This window comes from Podarcis tiliguerta (genome assembly GCF_965153285.1).
Source record: "Podarcis tiliguerta genome assembly, chromosome: 3".
Lineage (NCBI taxonomy): Eukaryota > Metazoa > Chordata > Lepidosauria > Squamata > Lacertidae > Podarcis > Podarcis tiliguerta.
This window is the reverse complement of record NC_139536.1, coordinates 81953619-81973728: the sequence shown is the minus strand read 5'-3', so window position 1 is coordinate 81973728 and position 20110 is coordinate 81953619. Positions and strand designations below refer to the sequence as shown.

At 44.0% G+C, this 20110-nt stretch overlaps 2 protein-coding genes across 5 annotated transcripts in view; one reads left to right on the top strand and one right to left on the bottom strand.

Annotated features, from left to right (window-relative positions):
- KCNQ5 (potassium voltage-gated channel subfamily Q member 5) overlaps positions 1 to 20110 on the top strand; it is a 249935-nt gene that overhangs the window by 200845 nt on the left and 28980 nt on the right. For all 4 annotated transcript variants that reach the window (XM_083431158.1, XM_083431161.1, XM_083431159.1 and 1 more), the window contains 2 exons: positions 11109 to 11284; positions 15972 to 16097. In XM_083431158.1, coding sequence (XP_083287284.1) covers positions 11109 to 11284; positions 15972 to 16097 — 302 coding nt within the window. The remainder of the gene's footprint in view (positions 1 to 11108; positions 11285 to 15971; positions 16098 to 20110) is intronic.
- Positions 217 to 1095, bottom strand: LOC310673188 (mpv17-like protein 2). Its single transcript, XM_083431219.1, has one exon. The coding sequence runs from the start codon at positions 874 to 876 to the stop codon at positions 310 to 312; it is 567 nt and encodes a 188-aa protein (XP_083287345.1). The 5' UTR covers positions 877 to 1095; the 3' UTR covers positions 217 to 309.

Sequence of the window (20110 nt, the reverse complement as noted above, 5' to 3'; positions counted from 1 at the left end):
AACTAGGATAGGGAAACATTATTCTACTTTGCTTTTTGTGAAAAGGACTGCAACCAGTGCTTTTTTTTCTGGGGGTACTCCAGGGAACGCAGTGCCTTTCCCCCCACATGTTAAAAGTGTGGCATTTACTGTAACAATTTCATGGTGAGTACCGACACCTTTTTATCTAAAAAAAGAAAAAAGCACAGACTGTAACAAAAAAATTCCAAGGGGGGGCAGCATCAAATCTGTTTGTATTTTGAGCCAACACATTCAGTCCAGAGAAGTATACTTGTGCTTCACTTTTCTGCTTCCAGTTCCTTGCAGTCCTCAACTTCTGTGTTTGAGATATGAAAGATATATGTTCCACCCCAAGGTCACTACATTCACAAATAGCACTCGATAGCGAGGGGCAAGAAATAGGAAATTGACCATCTGAGCTGCTGGCCACACAGTTAGTTCTGCTAAGAAATACTCCGGGAATTTCTCCTTAAATTCCTTCCAGCTGGCTGCCACAGTGTGACCTTGAAGTAGTCCCATTGTCATGAAATACCAGCACCCGAAAAATGGAGCAAAAAGCTGATCTATTGTTACCTTGATGATGACAACTTTGATGTGTCCAAGTCCTTTTCTCGGGGTTAGTTTGTCTACCAAGGTGTACCAGTAATGTAGGGGCGGTCCCATGGTGCATCCCGTTATAAACATGTGAGATGCACGTTCAACATCCCACTTGTGTTTGGGATTTTGCCTTCGTTCCAAAGACTGCTGGACTAGATCTGCAATTCCCAGCAATAAACCGCTACTCACTGTATTGGTAATGATAAGGTTCCGCCCTCCAAACAATGGTGCATAGAAGCGGGCCATTGCGGCTAGCTGTTGTATAATACGGGCCCGCATCTTCCTCTCTTTCTCCTCTGAAACAAATGCATTCAGATCCGGTAACTATGTTGAGAGCATTTTTCTGAACTTTCAGCCTTCCTTTCCCAGACTGAAGGTATTCTCTTTCAGGGATGGTTGCATTGTGCTTTTAGGAGGATTATTTCATTGCGAGGACCTGAGGAAGAATGATGTTACAGCAGGCATGTATGATGAGTCACAGGAAACACAGCATAGTATTCTAGTGAAGAATTTTACTTTTGTGCTTTATTATGATGTCATGGCTGATCTTCAGCATCTTGCACAGCACACACGTAGCAGAAAAATAAATTGCATCAACTGAACAGGTACATGTAAATATAGCTGTTTCTTACATCACTTAAGATGAGCAGTCCAAAGAAAGGAAACTTTTACTTTGCTTACATCCTTTTTATTTCAACAGAACGTAAATGCACTTTATCTTAATTGGGCCCTTGATTGATGACCCTGAACAGGATACCTATAAAGTAGTTGCCTTTCCACTAAAGAAAGCATACAAAACAACTTACGATCACAAACATAGCAAATAACCTTCAGCTTTCATTATGAAGACCTATACAAAACAAATTATAGCAAAGTTTTTAGAGATTCAAATTCGATATAATAGCATACCATTAAAAACAACTACAATAACTTGGAAAATAACAACTACAATAACTTGGAAAGGTTTTCAGAACTTCCTGGCTATTTCAGGTGGAAAAAATGTTTTCACTCTTTTCCCTGACCCCTGGGCTGCTGCTGCTGCTTTGTACAATTATTTGTGGTTGTGTAACCCCTCGTGAGCTCCCATTGCTCGGTCCCTGCTCCTGCCAACCTAGCAGTTGGAAAGCATGTCAAAGTGCAAGTAGATAAATAGGTACCGCTCTGGCGGGAAGGTAAACAGCGTTTCTGTGCGCTGCTCTGGTTCACCAGAAGCGGCTTAGGCATGTTGGCCACATGACCCGGAAGGCGTACGTCAGCTCCCTCGGCCAGTAAAGCAACCCCAGAGTCGGTCACGACTGGACCTAATGGTCAGGGGTCCCTTTACCTTTACCTAGCCCCTCTCTACCCACCTCCACACCCCAAAAAGAAGAGAAGTAGTCCAGTGGGCCTTAGGTGATCTTACCCTCATAAAGGAGTGGTTCTCACTTTCAGTTCTGGAGGATTGGAATGTACATACAGTAAAATGCATTCCTTCAAATGCAAAATAAGCAGAGCCATTTACAGTTTTGAAGAAAATAACATTTGGCATCGGGGGGGGGGGGGCAATGGAAGAGTGCACCTTTGGGAGTGAGGTCAAGCTGTTGGAAGGTTGCAGCGTCTGCTGTGGCTGCAGAGACCGATGCGGAAGAGACAAGTTTTGTTGCAGCTGGGGCAGATGAAGGCGTACAATTGTGCTTCTGCAGATGCACCATGGCGTTTCTTCTCTCTGTGCTCCTCCCAGCAGTCCTTTTGCCTCTGGTCCCTGCTATGGATACGCAACCGCAGTTGTCCGCAAGGGATTCCCGCGTGGCAAGGTTGGTGTTGCCAGCCTTCATGTCACATTTGCAGACCTCTTTATAGCACAGAGTTGGTCTGCCAACAGGCCTGGTACCTGAAGCCAGCTCACTGTAGAGCATGTTCTTGGGAATCCGGCCATCTTCCATTCTGTGGGCATGACCAAGCCAGCATAGACGTAGCTGAGACAGGAGTGTGAACATGTGGGCTTGGGAGAGCAGGTATTTGTTTGAAATTCTGTCCTGCCACGTGCAGCAAAGTGAATTGGGCTTGGAAGGCGTTTGGAAAATAGAAGAGTCAACGTTGATAGATGGGCTACAGAATTCCTTTGCTAGCTAGAGCTTTCAAGAATTTAAGAGCAAGGGTGGGGCCTGGCAGACAAATCTGGGATTTAGTCTATTATACACAGGTTAAAATAACATCCATTATTCTAACTACTCTTTGTCTCCTGCCACGCCTGTGTTTGCTTCTGGCTGTGCCCTGCATTGGGATGTGGCCACAAAGGCATGCATCCCTCAGGCAGAAAATGGTTTCCCACCCAGTTCTATGTAACATGCTGCAGCAATGCAGGTGGGAAATGACCTATTCGTGGATGTTTCATATTCCACATAACTTAAAATACCTTAGAGTAGGACCATTGATACTCATGAATCTGAGTATGGCTTTGTTGGATATCATCCTGTGTGTATTTTTGTAAATATGTACCTGAAAATGCATATGGTGTTTGGTTGGTATAAGCATTTATTTCACTATTTTAATATCAGAATAAGAGATACAACTGAGGCAGTTAAGTATTTTGTTGGGCCAGCTCGCTACAGCATAGGAGTATGCAATCCTCTGAGTCACTAACATCCGCATATCCACACTCAGAGGTGTTTATGACAGTGCTTAACTTGGGGAGAATATTATCTCCTGTCCTTTTTTCTTTCTGTCAGCACAGGTGAGGGAAACACCTGAGCGAGTGGGGCGAGGAAGATTTGCCTTACTTTTTCAGGCTGCTTCCTTGAGGTTGATTTTAGGGGAACTTGCTTTAAGGGATTTTTTAAAGTAGTAGGGCAGCCCCAAGAACTCACCCATCTTCTCCTGAACACCCAGAAGATCCATCTACCTGGGGGAAAGTTTTTTTGTTCTGTTGTTGTTGTTGTTTTGCACTCAGTGGGATTTACTTCTGAGCAGAAGTGTCTAAGCTTGTTGTCAGTAAGTACCACAGGCTGGATTTGCCTGTGTGCATGAGCCAAAGGGGTAGCAGTTGAACTCAGCAATTGAAAGAGGGACCTGGCTGGAACTCAGCTTCCAAAACGTTCCCAGTCCTCAGTGTCTGGGCATGCTCACTGCCACTGCCTCAGATTTGCTGAGCTACTCCAGTTTGCCTTCCCATAAATATGTCTCCTTGCAAGCCTTTGAATTCCATCTGGAAGGATGGGGACTTGCTATATTTTAAAGCAGAGGTGGGGAACCTCAGGCCTGGGTGCTGAATGTGGCCCCCAGACCTCTCTATCTGGCCCTAGGCCACATCCCTAATTAGCCTTGCTTCACACCTCAAGTGTTTTTGTCCGGCTGGAATGTGTCCTTAAACTATGAGCATGCCTCTTGCTTGTCTAGATAGTGGGTAGGGCAGTGCGTGTGTGTGGAATTTTACTACACAAAACTATATTATACTTTTGCCTCTGGCCCTGCCCACCACTGGCACGTGGTCTCAAGAACGTTGCCCAGAGGGAAATGAGGCCCTTGGGTGAAAAATGTTCTCCACCCCTACTTTAAAGCAAGATTGGTTACAAAATATTGAGGGGTCTGTAATAGGATCCCATGAGTTGTGTGAGGCTGCTGTTGGGAGGGAAAAGACCATCCGCTTACTAGCACACATGGCAATTTTGTGGACTCCTATAGGCTTCTTTTTATCCTGGATTATTTCTTTTAGCCAATTCAGTTTAACAAGTGGTCTGTGTTTTCCTCTTAACACAAAGGGTTCTGAATCATACTCAGGGGTAGAGGTACTGGAATTAATGAGCATGGATTTACTCGGAGTAGAACTATGATGACTTACAAACCAAGGTGAATAGCTGTCCCCATTTGGGGGGAACGGACCAAAAAGCAATAATATTTGGGGTAATGGCCTCTTGAAATTGCTTTCTTCCACATTATTAAAGGTAGATTGAAGTGCATTGACTGCTAAGAGATGCATTCCAAAAATTCCCATTGAGTAGGTAATTCAAATATAGCACCCTCCCCCCCCCCCGAATTTTTGCTACCAGAGAACACTATTATCGTATTGCACAGCAATAGCTCAAATCAATTTTCACATCCCAGTCCAAGTTGTTACTCAGGATTATTATGAAATCTAAGCCACTTTAGTTTCTTATATCATAAAACACTAAGTTGTCTTGCAACTTGAAACAAAATTGTAAAACTGGAGAGGCTGGGTAATTAATATTTCCCATGTTGATAATTAACAGGATTTCCATCAAGAGAGTATTGTGTATGTTCTTGAGAACTCAAGAGACTTTTTGGCTAAAATGACAACATCCGCAAAAATCAAGACAGAGCCATTTATTCAGAGAATTTCCTGAAGATATCTTGCCAATTACTTTTTACTAGTAGGTGATGATTAATCATAACTTGTCTGGCTTTAAGCAGATAAATCCAGTTTCTTTAACAGAGAAAAATGGCTCCCCTTTATTACATACACAGCCCAACAAGACAGCAACAAGAATCCACCAACAGCATACAAATCAATATGGCTAACCTGATCCAAAAACACCCACCCACCCCACTCACACATGAAAACAAAGTTCACCACAGCCAATCACAAACGAACAACCACACCCTAGGCCAACCCCAACCTGCCTCACTACCAAAGGAAAACAAGCAAACAGCAAAGAGAACCTGCACAAACAATGCTGACGCAAAACCCCACACATACATTAAGTAAAACAGAAACATCGCCATTCGACTCCACCCCACTCACCATGGCTCCCTCTTCCCCCCTATTCTTCCTAATGTAACACTAATGTTTCAACAAATGAAACTGATCTGTAGAAAGAAGAGACATTGCACATGCTTTTGTAACCCAAGAAATCTTTAATTAAAAAAAAAGTTTTTTAAAAAACAGAAAAATTCTACATGTAAAACATCTAAAAGTAAACGTTGGGCAGGATATAGGAATCTGAATACTGTTTTGACAAACTTTGTTTGTGCAAATGGAAGGACAGTAGTTTGCATGAATTGTTTGTGGTTACTTTGTTTTGCTTCATGACAAGACTATCATCCAGGAAAGGGCTAGATTAATTTTCAGTGGTGTTGTTGCATGTAACTCTGATGGCGGGACAGAGTTAATATTTTTCTTTGGTTCTGTGCAGTAGATTTAGAGGAGGCCCATTCAAATTCATGGACATGACTAACAAGTCCATTGTTTTCATTGGGCCTACTCTGAGTGTAACTTAGTTGAATATAACTCCTTAAGTTCTAGCATTCGTTTGCCACTGATTCTGTTCACCAATACAAAGATGTCACCAATGTATCACCACCATATTAGCAGCTTGTTGGCGGGCTCTTTAAGGATGACTTATTTAAGTTTGCTCCTGGGGATCTGCATGGCTCCGTTTTATGCCAATTTGTTTTTGAGAAGCCTGAACAAGTCATAGTTAAGGAGCCCACCAACAAGCTGCTCATTTGTTGGCGATGCATTTATGACATCCTTTGTCATCTGGACCACGAGCAACAATAGTTTGGAACAATTTAAGAATGATACCAACCATCCATCCCACCATCAAATGTGCACTTAATAGAGTCATTACAAATCATATGGGATGTTCTCCTTGTCACATAAAAAACAAGATTGTCACAGATCTTTACAATCAACCCACTGATGCTCACATTCATTTAAAATGGAATTCCTCCAGGACACACACAAAAACATCATCTGCAGATTGAAATGTTTTTGCAACTTCAATGAAAACAACCTCAGGTCTGAAGTGGGTGGTTTAAGCAATTGAAGGAACACCCAGTTCAGACCCCATAAGCATATATATGAAATTAGGGTGTCTCACTCCAGTGTGCATGACATTACACTTGCTTACATTGAATCACATTTGCCATTCACCTATTTTGGAAAGCTCCTTTTGGAGCCCCTCACAATCTTCTTTTGTTTCCACCATCCTGAACAATAAGCAAACTCATTACCACCTCATTACTGCTCCCCCCTCCCAATCCAGGTCATTTAACTGCAATTAAGGAAGCAGAGATCCCAATACTGCGCTCTTGGGGCAAACCTTCCATTGTGATAAATGTGCTTTTTTGTTTTTAACCTGTTACCAATCAATAAGAAGACCTGCTCCTTCATCTCACGACTGCTTTTAGCTTTTGAAAGCTTTTTGAAAATTTAAGAACACAACATATACTCCTGTCCATATCCTTGTTGACACTCTCAAAGAACTCCAAAAGGTTAGGCAGGGCTTATCTTTTTGGAGAGCCTAGAATTTTGTCTCTCTTTGCTACTATTTGCCTCAGTTCCTCAGACTCCCTTCCTGAGAAAATCAGTTAAGACACAGAGGCTTGTAGGTGTTGTTGGACTACAACTCCCATACTGGCTTGGGCAGATGGGAGTTGTGGTTCAAAACACCTGGACAACACCAGGTTGGGGATGGTGGCTCCAGACCTACACAAACTAAGAACTGAAGTAATACTAGGGCAACCATCTCCTTAAGAAATTGAATGACTAACCAGCCTCAGTACATTAAACAGAATATCACCTGCAAAGCCAGGAGTAGTGTTTGTAGAATGCAAATTCCCTGGATGCCACATGAAGTATGTTAGGAAAGCAACTACAGGCCTTAGTACACATTTGAGAAATCATGTCAAAAGCAAATAAGGAGCGGGCAGCTGCAATAAAAATAGCCACTTCTAAGTCAGAAACCGCAAAGAACTTATGGCTGAAATTCCCAACACATTTCAACACATGTCTATTATCAGGCAAGCAAATATCAGTAGACAATAAATAAAATCAGTATGAAAGCAGAAATCTACAAAAGCCCGGAATAACATAACCATCTGTGCACAAAATAAATAACTAGTGTGGAAATTAGTAACGTGCAATCCATAAATACCTTAAGAATAACATGAAGGTGGCATATGGAATCCTTTTGGAAGGACTACTGACAACAGTTTTGTAAAATGATGAACCTTCTTCTCTTACACATATGTACATAGAGACGATGCATTCTGTGACCCATGAGAGCGGTGTAATAACTGAAACAGGGCAGCAGTGATGGGTGAAATCAGGTTGAAACTTTAATGACTATACAGGTAAGCAGGGTTGACATGGCAGTAAGGCAAGGATTATTGCCTCATTCCAGTCAGTCCATCTGAGGTGATCACCCAGTGTTGAACCCTGGTGTGGTGCAAGCCAGGCATCCAGGTTCTCACTAGGTGGCCAGGGTGAAAAATTCCAGCCAGGTAGCATGCCTTGGTCAACCCTTTCCTCAGGCCCATTATGGGAGCCCCTATACTATGCTGATCTTGCCCTGTGCCATTTTTGTCCCACAAAAGTACAGAATTATCTCAGCACCTAATGTAAGCAAAGCTTTATGTCACTGAGGAAAAGGCAGAAAAAACTCCAACTGAGGGCCAACTCAAGTTGGGAAGGAAAAAACTTCTTTCTGGCCTTGTAAAGCAGTAACCCGGGTAGTTAGTTCAGTGAGGCTCTAGCACCAAGAGCAGCTGGGTGAGAAGCTTGTAGGGCAAAATGGCCACGAATCCTCATGGGTGAGGCCTTTGAAGGCCTTGGCTCCTCTTGCATCTCCCAAAATCGTGCAGGATGCCCAGCATCCTGCGAGATCTCACAAGAGTTGTGAAGAGATGTAGCATTACCGCCCCACCCTGCACACAAGTTGCCCTCAGAACAAGGCTTAAAAGTCTAATGGTTTTGAATTACAATCCCTAAGTCTGCTCAGAGTAGCCAAGCTCACTACACAATGAGATAGCTCTACAATTCAAGCTATGAAAAGGCCAACACACAACATTCAAACTAGCTGTGACTTTTCCAGTAGTATGTGTGAAAAATAATAGTTAAAATTATGGGGTAAATTCAGAGTCCAGAAGGATGAAAAGCCTGTTTAATGCTGGTTTAAAATCTTGTTTAATTTTTTTATATATTTTTAAAAAAATCGTAAATACAACTGTGCAATTGACAAAGGAACTGAAACGTAAACAATTCAAAGTCTATCTGTATTTTGCTTGTCAATTTTTTACATACACAAATCAAGGGTTGTGTATAACAAAGTCATTGGACTCATGGAATGACTTCCAACTGCACAATGGAATTTTGTCTCCTGCGCCTTCCCTTTCCGTATCTGCTCTAGTGGTTTCCCCAGGCATTCAGAGCTTTTGGGGGGGAGGTTGCTGGGGGAGGAGAGGGAGAGGAGGTTCTATTCCACATGTGGAATTTGTTCCGTGAGCACGATAACCTAATCTAAAAGCACATCAGTGTATGACTATCTGCATTGAAAGGTTATTTGGAACAAATTTTACCACCTCTGCTCCCATTGAATTTGATCTTTATCTAGAAATAGCATAGAATTTTGCCCCCCCCCCCCCAAAAAAAACCCAGCCACTTTTAGTTTTTCAGGACATGCGAAAGCTCTAAATTTATCTAAACGCCAGTTTCTGAAAGGTGCAAAATGCTTTTAACACTCATCCATCTCAGACCTTTGGTGTACTGAGAGTTGCATTTCAAGAGTTGGCTGTCATCTCCCATGACAGTGAGAAGGTTATTAGAGCAATGTGACTCTGCTGTTTTGTTAACCTCTGAATTATGGAATCACTTGGGATAAGTGGATCTTGTGGGAAATTCCAAAATCGGCACAGGGAAAGGTAGCTTACCACAGAAAACATTCCCATTTCAGAGCTTCATTAAGAACAAGATTAAATAGTCCCATATATTTGGGGGGGGGGGTAGGGAAGCAGCTACAATAAGGCATCTGAAACTCAGGACATAGCAATAACAGGTCTATTGCCCTGCCTATAAGATAACAAAACAGGTAGCTTTTTCATTATCAACACTTTGCTTGGGGAAATGTGGCTAGAACTGGTGTACATACAGGGAAGTAAGCTCCATGGACATATATTAAATCAGATAGCTCCACTGGTCCATTATAACAAATCCATAACGTCAGTAAAATATTAAATTTGTTAGTATCAACAAATAGTCATGTGGCAGTTCATCTAGTCTGAAATAGAATACTGTGAACTCAAAAGCTCACATGCTGCATTGTAAACATTAGTTTGTCCCAATAAATACAGTATTTTGCTTCCCAATATGACACTGGCAAATTTTAAAACACTTACTAGGAAGTAAACCCTATTGTGCATTGTGGGACTTATTTCTGAGTAGATAAACATAAGATTAAGCTGTCACTCCCACGTCAGCGGGTTTAGATTGAGACTGGAATAGATGCTAATCTAATGGAAAGTAAAATGATTCAAATATATAAGCAAAGCGTGCTATACACCCTTTCCTGGACTTTCAAATTTCAGATGAAGGAATTGTACCTTCCTACATAAAAGCTTTGCCAATGAAAAGCTAGTATGTCAGCAGAATGCTAATCTAATACACGAATTGCTGCTATAAATTTATTGCATCAGCATGATGATTCCATCCCTGTGGCGCATTTTCAGTTATTATCACTGCTCCCGATTATTCTCCGTGAAGGGGTAGCCAAAGGAGGCAAATGTGTTACTAACAATTCCATCTATTAACAGGAGCAGAAAAGAGTTCGCTCTTCCAATTAAAAAGCTACTCTTCAAATTATTGCAATTTGACTGGTTGCCAATTATTTTGCAATTCAAGGATGGTTTCACCAATACCAACCTGCCTGTGTATTGAGATCTGCAGGGGAGGCCCCGTTTGTGATCCCATTGCTGAGTGAGGTTCAAAGCATGGGGGTACATGGGAGGGCCTTCTCTTCTCTGGCACCACACTTATGGAATTATGTCCCCCTCAAGGTGTGCCCAGCTTCAACATTATTTTGCTGATTGGAGTGGGGTAAAGTACATTGTGGATGGAGAGTGTGCTTTACTTTATTCCTGATGATGGGGGTGTTTACTGGGCAATCTATTATTTACTCTAATTTCAAATATTGCTAATTATGGTTTTAAGGTAAATGAATCATCTGTCCTGGCACCTTTGGGTAAAGGGCAACTTATAAATAAATAAACAATATGTACATACACGTTTGCAAGTTAAAAACCAACCAACCCATAGATCAGAACAAAAAATTAAGCATTGTTGAAAACTCCCTTAATGGTCCCAATACTTGGTATGTGAGCTAGAACTTTTAGTGAGAGAGACTTATATTAGATCCTTTTCAGTTAAAAGTTTGGTCCCATGAAATTGGCATACACAAATTAGATGAGGACTGAAATAACTGGAGGCTGTCTAAGAGCTTGGGTAAGATGACTGTGTATTATGTATTCTTGTAAATTGTGTATTCTTGTAAATTGAGTAAAGAGGCATTTCTTTTGATAGAACTTAGCACTGGTCAATGCAACATTTTATAGTATTGTATTTTTTGCATTTATAAGGATGTTGTTGTTACAATTCACTTTCTTTCAGCATAAAGACTGTTAAAGAATATTCTTAACATACAAAGCCATCCAATTCACCCAGCATATGACAATATGCTATCAAGCTATTACTGGTCCATATGCGTACATTAATGTATTTTGTAATGTATTTCTTTCAGACATCATTGTTCTCATCGCTTCAATAGCAGTTGTTTCTGCAAAAACTCAGGGTAACATTTTTGCAACATCAGCACTGAGAAGTCTTCGTTTCCTACAGATCCTTCGCATGGTGCGCATGGACCGAAGAGGAGGAACCTGGAAATTGTTAGGTTCAGTGGTTTATGCACATAGCAAGGTAAGGGCCTGTTCATATCCTTCACTTCTCTGAATTTCGTCAGTCATTCATGCATGTATTTCATGCTAAAAAAAGAAAAAGGAAATACATAATCCTGTAGCAGTGGTTTTTGTTCTACATTGACCATTCACATTTGTGTGTATATTTCGGGTAGGGATCCTTCACCTCCGTATGGGGTCAGATATAACCTGTGAGGCCATTTCTCAAAAACCACCTGCTAATGAACTGGTGCCACTCTGATGGAGGATGATGTCAGCTGATGGGTGGGGGTTCCATTATACAATGGCTGCACCAAGTTGCCCTGCTGGGAATTGGCCCACACAGCCAAAGTAGCCCTGCTCAGTTTGGCTGTGTGCTTCCATTCCCATGCTGGAACATGTTGCTCACCAGGGCAAGGAGGACTGAGCATATTACACCAATCCTGGCCCGACTGCACTGGCTGCCAGCTAATTTCTGGGCTCAATACAAAGTGCTGGTTCTGACCTCCTCTCCCCATATAAACTGACCCAGACCCTGCAATCATAATCTGAGGCCCTTCTTTATGTGCCTCCTCCACAAGAGGTCCGGAGGGTAACAACATGAGAGCAAGCCTTTTCTGTGGTAGCCACCCTCTTGTGGAATGCTATCCCCAAGGATGCACACCTGGTGCCTTCATTACATATCTTTAGGCACCAGGCAAAAACAATCCTCTTCCCCGAGGCCTGTGGCTAACTAAGCAATCCATGGCTCTTTAAACTATACTGGGGGGTGGGGTTTAAAGAACAGCACAGGAATACTTGCAAGAGGTCTTTCAGACAGCCCAGCTGAAAATCAGAGCAGTCAGGTTTTGCAAGCAACCCTGGAGTGCTCTTTGACTTTCAGTTTTTGACAGGTTAAAGATCAACATAGGTCTGCTTGCAAAAGGGCTTTCTAACAGTCCATGTTACACTTTGAAGTCCCAATATCCATATTGACAACAGATAACTGACAGGTGAGAGGACCTGCCTACCTTTCAAATTTGGCCTGGCAACATTTTGATTGTGATTGCAAATATAAAACTGTGATACATCAGTATGGCTAACAAGATAGCTGCACAACTAACACTCAAAGATACAAGTCAAATATAAGTAAGCAATAAGGGTTGGAGAGATATTTATCTGACTTCCCGACCAGAAAACATTCACCACCCTGGTATGTGTGAATAGCTGACCTATGCAAAGTGTTCCCAATCAGTGAGAAAAAACGAACAGTTCAGCTTATCACTGCCTCTCTGATTTATCAATTTCCACAGTAATCGTGGTGTCAGTATGTTGCAGCAAAAACTACATAGAGTTTTATGGCACCTAACAAACTTATGACATAAGCTTTTCTCATTTATTATTATCATTTTCTTAATTTATGAATCACCTTCCACGAGTCTCCAGGTAATTAAAAACTACCGTACTTTTCGCACCATAGGACGCACTTTTCCCGTCTTAAAAACTAAGGGGGAAAGTCTGTGCGTCCTATGGAGCGAATGCAGGGGGGAGGCAGGCAGGAAAAGCCCCCAAGAGCCCCACACAAGCTTCGCGCGGCTCTTGCGGGCTTTTCCCCAAGAGGGAGAAGGGACTGACACCGCCAGTCAGTCCCTTCTCCCTCCTCTAGAAAAGCCTTGCACAACCTCTCCAGCCGCGGGAGACTTCGCAAGGCTAAAGAGGAAGCCAGGGCAGGGAGCGCGATCCATCCCGTTCGCTGCCCTGGCTCCCTCTTTAGACTTGCGCGCCTCTGGGGGGTGGGGGAGGCTTCGCAAGTCTAAAGAGGAAGCCAGGGCAGGGAGCGCGATCCATCCCGTTCGCTGCCCTGGCTCCCTCTTTAGACTTGCGCGCCTCTCCAGCGGAGGGGGGGTGGGGGGGTGGGGGAGGCTTCGCAAGTCTAAAGAGGAAGCCAGGGCAGGGAGCGCGATCCATCCCGTTTGCTGCCCTGGCTCCCTCTTTAGACTTGCGCGCCTCTGGGGGGTGGGGGAGGCTTCGCAAGTCTAAAGAGGAAGCCAGGACAGGGAGCGCAATCCATCCCATTCGCTGCCCTGGCTCCCTCTTTAGACTTGCGCGCCTCTGGGGGGTGGGGGAGGCTTCGCAAGTCTAAAGAGGAAGCCAGGGCAGGGAGCGCGATCCATCCCGTTCGCTGCCCTGGCTCCCTCTTTAGACTTGCGCGCCTCTCCAGCGGAGGGGGGGTGGGGGGTGGGGGAGGCTTCGCAAGGCTAAAGAGGAAGCCAGGGCAGGGAGCGCGATCCATCCCGTTCGCTGCCCTGGCTCCCTCTTTAGACTTGCGCGCCTCTGGGAGGGGGGGGAGGCTTCTCAAGTCTAAAGAGGAAGCCAGGGCAGGGAGCGTGATCCATCCTGTTCGCTGCCCTGGCTCCCTCTTTAGACTTGCGCGCCTCTCCAGCGGAGGTGAGGTGGGGGGGTGGGGGAGGCTTTGCAAGTCTAAAGAGGGAGCCAGGGCAGTGAACGGGATGGATCGCTCTCCCTGCCCTGGCTTCCTCTTTAGACTTGCGTGCCTCTCCAGCCGCAAGAGATCTACCAGAGGTAGATCTTAACCCTTGCCTCACCTGGGAGCTTCTCTGGGCAGGAATTCCCTCAGCTTAAGTGGGGTGGGGGAAGTGGGGCAGGTAGGGGGGTACCTACCTAGACACTGAAGCTACATGTCTCTCAGATGAAAATTGGGAGTGGGCATTGTGTGAAGTGGCTGTGGATCTCCTGCTGCAGAACTGTAGTATAGAGTTGGGAGGGCCACCCGAGGGTCATCTAGCCCAGCCCCCTCACAATGTAGGAATCACAGCTAAAGAACGCCAGGCAGATGGTCCCCCAACTGCTGCTTAAAAGCCTCCAGTGGTGGAGACCCCAAACACCTTCCGAGGTCATAGAATTGCAGGGTTGGAAGGGAACCCTAGGAGTCATCTAGTCCAGCCCCGGTGGACAGCGGGCGCAATCCATCCTGTTGCGCAAGACTAAAGATGCTGCACAAGGCTAAAGAGGAAGCCAGGGCAGCGAGTGGGATGGATCGCGCTCACTGCCTTGTCTTCTTCTTTAGCCACGCTGGAGAGGTTTAGCTCCTGGCTGGAGAGGTTGCGTAGCTATGGATCCCACGCGCTGTCTTGGCTTCTTTGCTCTTTGGGGCTGGTGGGGGAACCCGGGCTTCCCCCGCAGCCCCAAGAAGCTCTGGGAGAAGCAGACAGGCTGCACGCAGCCTGTCCATTGCTGTTTGGGGCTGGGGGGGGGATAATATTTTTTTCCCTTGATTTCCCCCTCTAAAAACTAGGTGCGTCCTGTGGTCCGGTGCGTCCAATAGAGCGAAAAATACGGTACTGAAAAAAATCATGGCAGCATTGACTTGTCCGCTGTTGCAATTAGAGATACCCTCTGATCCAAAAACATTAGAGAAAACATATGGATATATAAACAACACCCCATGCCCTCGTCCTAGAAGATAATACTTCACATCACTTACCTACAGCAGATGCCGCACCTCTGAATGTTGCCATCTTGGCTACAGCCCCCTTTGACACTGGAGCAGAGGAAGCTGAAACATTTTACTTTTAAGACTTCAGTATCTCTGCTCTGTTAATCACTTTAACATAGTCATAATCCAAAGAACCATGCAACCCATTCTGCTTCTCCAAAGGGGCTTTGGTCCCTTGTTTCTTGAACAGCAAAGCCAAGTTGCATAGCAAGCATCTTGAGATGGAGGAGAACTTTTAAAAAGTTTGTGATGACATGGAGGTCTGCCAAGCACATCCAACCTCTTAGGCTTATCTCAAGAAGCAAAATGCATCTTGGCCCTGAAACAGTATTATACATTGTAATGTATAAGGAGAATTTGCGTACAAGGAATTTTTTTGTATGTAACTAATAAAGTAACTACAGAATAAAGGTAAAGGTACCCCTGCCCGTACAGGCCAGTCTTGACAGACTCTAGGGTTGTGCGCCCATCTCACTCAAAGAGGCCAGGGGCCAGCGCTGTCCGGAGACACTTCCGGGTCACGTGGCCAGCGTGACATCGCTGCTCTGGCGAGCCAGAGCCGCACACGGAAACACTGTTTACCTTCCCGCTAGTAAGCGGTCCCTATTTATCTACTTGCACCCGGGAGTGCTTTCGAACTGCTAGGTTGGCAGGCGCTGGGACCGAACAACGGGAGCGCACCCCACCGCGGGGATTCGAACCGCCGACCTTTCGATCGGCAAGCCCTAGGCTCTGGGGCTTTTACCCACAGTGCCACCAGCGTCCCAACTACAGAATATGCAAGTACAAATATTCCAATAAATGGTACAGTGGTGCCCCGCAAGACGAATGCCTCGCAAGACGGAAAACCCGCTAGACGAAAGGGTTTTCCGTTTTGGAGGTGCTTCGCAAAACGAATTTCCTATGGGCTTGCTTCGCAAGACGAAAATGTCTTGCGAGTTCCTGCGATTTTTTTTCGCTCCCCACCCCCTTTTTCTAAGGCACTAAGCTGCTAATAGCCTTTTAGCAGCTAATCCACTAATCCCTTAAGCCTTTAATAGCCGCTAAACCGCTAATAGCGCTAATCCGCTAATAGGGTTGCTTCGTAAGACGAAAAAAACGCTAGACAAAGAGACTCGCGGAACGGATTCTTTTCGTCTTGCGAGGCACCACTGTATTGGTACAGATAGGTTGTCAAAATACTTGTTTGTAATACTCTGTTTTTATCCTATAGGAATTAATCACCGCCTGGTACATAGGATTTTTAGTATTGATTTTTTCATCTTTCCTCGTCTACCTGGTTGAAAAAGATTCAAATGCTCAATTTTCTACATATGCAGATGCTCTGTGGTGGGGCACAGTAAGTACAGAATCAACTGAACTACATGATTTACACTATGCAGTATTTAAAAACCATGGCCTAGCATGAAAGTGCTCCCGTGCAGGCTCATGGAAAGGAGATTGTGGCCATTGTGCTCTTGCTCAGTCATTCTGCGGCTATGCAGAGTCATGGTTTGGCTTGGTGTATCATCCAGTCCAGGGCTTGTGGTTTAACTCCCCCAAACAAACATGAGTTGTAAACCATAGGACAAATCTTGATTACCGCTCATTATTACTTTGTAAGTCAGGTTCAGATATCATGCTTTGGCCAGCTGTGACTTAGCTCAGTGCAGCACAGAAGCAGAATGACCAGGAAGGAGCAACGGGGCAGGGAGCTCCTTTCCTGGAGCCTATGATTTCTCTCTAAGCTAAGCATAGGCAAAGTCCGGCCCTCCAGATGTTTGGGACTACAATTCCCATCATCCCTGACCACTGGTCCTGTTAGCTAGGGAGGATGGGAATTGTAGTCCCAAATATCTGGAGGGCTGGAGTTTGCCTATACCTGCAGCCTAAGCCATGGTTTGGCTTAGCGTGATATGCAAACCAGTTCATAATCAGAGAAGAAGGCCTTAAGTCATATTGGCAGCAGCTGAATTGTGTTGGTATTTGAAGCTTTGAAGCATATTAGTCCCACATGACAGAATGATCTGTGGATAAAAATGATGTGTCCCTTTGGTATGGTTAATTAAGATTTCAGATTTCACTAATTAGAGTAGCTGTATTATAATAAAAAGACACTCATCACTTAACCACATTTGATTAATTTTTGGATTGTTTGCTTAATTAACAGTTAACCGTAGTGTACTGAAATAAATTTTGCTGCATAAAATAACATACCTAGGGAATTAAGAGCCTTTTGATATTATCGTAATTTGGATATACCAGTTCCAGACCTTTTCAAAGATGTGTCTGTTACTGAAGATCATAACAAAAGGAATTTTAAATTCTCTAGAATAGAAACTTAGGGCTAGAGAGAGAGAGATGTTTTGCTTATTCCTTTAATTGTTTTGTCATAGCTGCCGAAAGCATTTATGCAAAATTAAGGTACATTTTGTTTACTGCTTTGCAGGTTGGTTGGGTTTTTTTACAATCAAGCAGTATATAAATTTAATGAAATAAATGAAGATAAGCATGAGCTCTTGTTCGCACAGCAAGGTAAATGACAAAGTTCTCAATAACGTAAGGCTGTGTACACACTAACCCACACACAAATCAACCTGGAATCGTACATACTTCACTTCAAATGTTGCTTTCAGTCTTGATTGATTCTAGTTTCTGTCATCCACAGGGGTAGGGTGACTATGTGCATTTGAAAATCCTCCCTTTGATTAGATTATCCTAGCCTCCTCTCTGTGCATGCCCCAGGTGAATGCAGAAGGAAGGCCTGATCTTGATATATGCCAGCTTACAAGATCATTGAGCAGGTGTGGATACACCCCCCACTCACACCTCCTTGCTATGACTGCACACATCGGTTTTCAAATAGATACACTGAGAGGTTATACGCAATCAATCTGTAATGAATTTTTTTTCCAGAATGAAACCAGTTCTTCAAGAAGTGTTTTTCATGGGCAAAGAATATGCAATAGGTATAGAATGTGGGCTACACAGGGGGGGGGGGGGAATAACTCAATCTACACAGATGCTAGGATAAAATGTAGTAGTAGTAGTAGTAGTAGTAGTAGTAGTATTTTAATTTGTTACCCACCCTTCACCCTAAGGTCCCAGGGCAGGTTCCAGCAACTAAAACAAAATGTTTAAAACAGCTTAAAACAGCTTACAATCACAAACATAAGTGTCCTGGCAATGTTGCATGTATGCAGCCTTAATCACAGTTACTTAGATTCTAGCCATGTTACTCAAATTGTCTGTGACATATACTGCAATGTTTTCCTGGGAACCATAATAATAATAATTCATTATTTATAACCATTTCATTCACGGATGCCTATACATTTGCAACCAGGAGTAATACAGGCTATGCATGAGAAATCATTCATTCAGTCTTTAGGCATTTGATTGATAAACATGTGAAAAGAAATGAAGGTGTGAAACATGGGCAGCCAGATCTGATCCCTCCTGCAGTTGCTGCAGCAGTTCCAGCACAAGTGTCTGCTTTCACAGCAAGAGCTCCAGTGGCATCCTCTTTGAAGCAAGTGATACCATCTGCCCAGCTCTGCTCAATTGACTTTTATAAAGACCACCTACCATTCTCAGCCGGCAGTGGTGATTGCAGCCAATCAGGACTCTCACTCGGGCAGCAGACCTGTCAGAGCCAGGCTTCTGTCAGGTCTGCAGCTGAATGCGCTGCAAATGGGCAGTGCAGTCAAAACCAGATGTCCCACCCATTCATTGGCCCTGCCTGGAGGTACGCAGGCAGTGCATGCATATGGCCTTGCTGTGGAATTAATCCGTCACTGTATTCGGGGCCAGGGAGAACTTTGCCTGCAAACAAATTGCGCCTGTCTGAGGGTTTGCCTTCCTCATAGCAACTGGCACAACTTTTGACAGGGAAAAGGCATTGGGTATGGATCCTTAGCTTGTGCAAGGGATGGGTGCCCCTTCCACTGCTCCAGGATCAAATTCAGGCTAGCCTGGTAAAAGGGTCCAGGGGTTGGGTTCTGCCTGAAAGCCCAGATGGGAGGCCAATGGGCTGTAGAACACCCCAGGTGGCATCCTGGCGGGATCTCCCCATAGATCTGCATGATGGTGGGATCCTTAACCCCAGGATCAATCCTGATGGAATATCAGCCATCAGCCAGGTTGACTAGGTCAGGATACATACCTGTGCCTATGTCAAAGCCTACTTACACCTGTAATCAATGATGCCGTGGCCATTTCAATCTCAAGTCAGTGTCGTGTCATTCTTTGCTGTTTTATCTCTTCCTATGGCAGCCTCCAGCCTGCTGTGCATGGGCCTGCAAATTCACTCCTTCCCAATTAGCCAGGGCAAGTTGGTGCTGCTGCTCAGTGTAGATGAGGCCCTGGGGCCAGGCCTTCTGTCCTGCTGCACCCTTCTCCATAGCTCCTAAGGATACAATTGCTTTATCACTCTTGCCCATTTCCCCCCTCCCAATTTGTCATTGGTCCCAGGTTTATATGCACTGCCAACAAACACACCTGTTTAAAATATAAAGTTAAGATTGCTGTTGTGGAAAACCAGTTAGTTAGACTGTTTCAAAGTTGAGGAAAATATATATTTTTTCATCATTACTATTTTTTTGTATTTATATTGCACCATCGGCGTACTTTGTGCTTCACAGAGAAATATAAGCAAAGCCTCTGCCCTAAGGATGTTAGAACCTACATTAGTTCACAATCTGAATGTCTTCTGAATTACACTATTACAGTGTTGAGGCAAAAACAAGTCTGCTGTTGAGAAGCAGACTTGTGAAGATGTGACATCTCTTTATCGCTCAAGAACCACCCTGCAGCAGGGCTCAAAGGAGGCAAGGAGTCTCTGATACACTTAAAAGGTGTAATGTACTTGTCAGGGGGCTTCAGAACCTGTTGAGCGTGTGAAAGAATAGACTGGATGCTTTTCAGAGAGAGAGGGAGAGAGAGAGAGAGAGAGAGAAGTGCTGCTGTTCTTTCTTTCTAAGGGCTTGCAATTATATAAAGATCTACAGGACCCATGGTATATCTCTCTGCTGCGGAGACTGTGAGCCAGCAGTGTCATTAAAGATAGATGACAGCTGGCTCTATCCTTTTCATAAGCTCCTCTTCTTTTCTTCAAATGTAGCTTGGAAACATCTCTCTATTCTCCAGTGTCTGGCAGTGATAGCAACCTGGATGAAGGCCAGATTATTCAGGTCCATTCCTGATAAAACAGGTTGATGCTGATTTGCTGAGGAAAGAACTTTGTGGAACTGGCAAAGCCATCAAGGAATGGAAAGATATTTGTTAGTCCTCTGTTAACATTTCAGGTCTTTGCTATCACTACATTTATTTTGGAAATATAATTTATTTTTATTAAGCCAATCAAGAGATAAA

What these genes read in the sequence shown, in the direction of transcription:
- LOC310673188 (XM_083431219.1), bottom strand. Translation starts at nt 876, where the DNA reads ATGCGGGCCCGTATTATACAACAGCTAGCCGCAATGGCCCGCTTCTAT.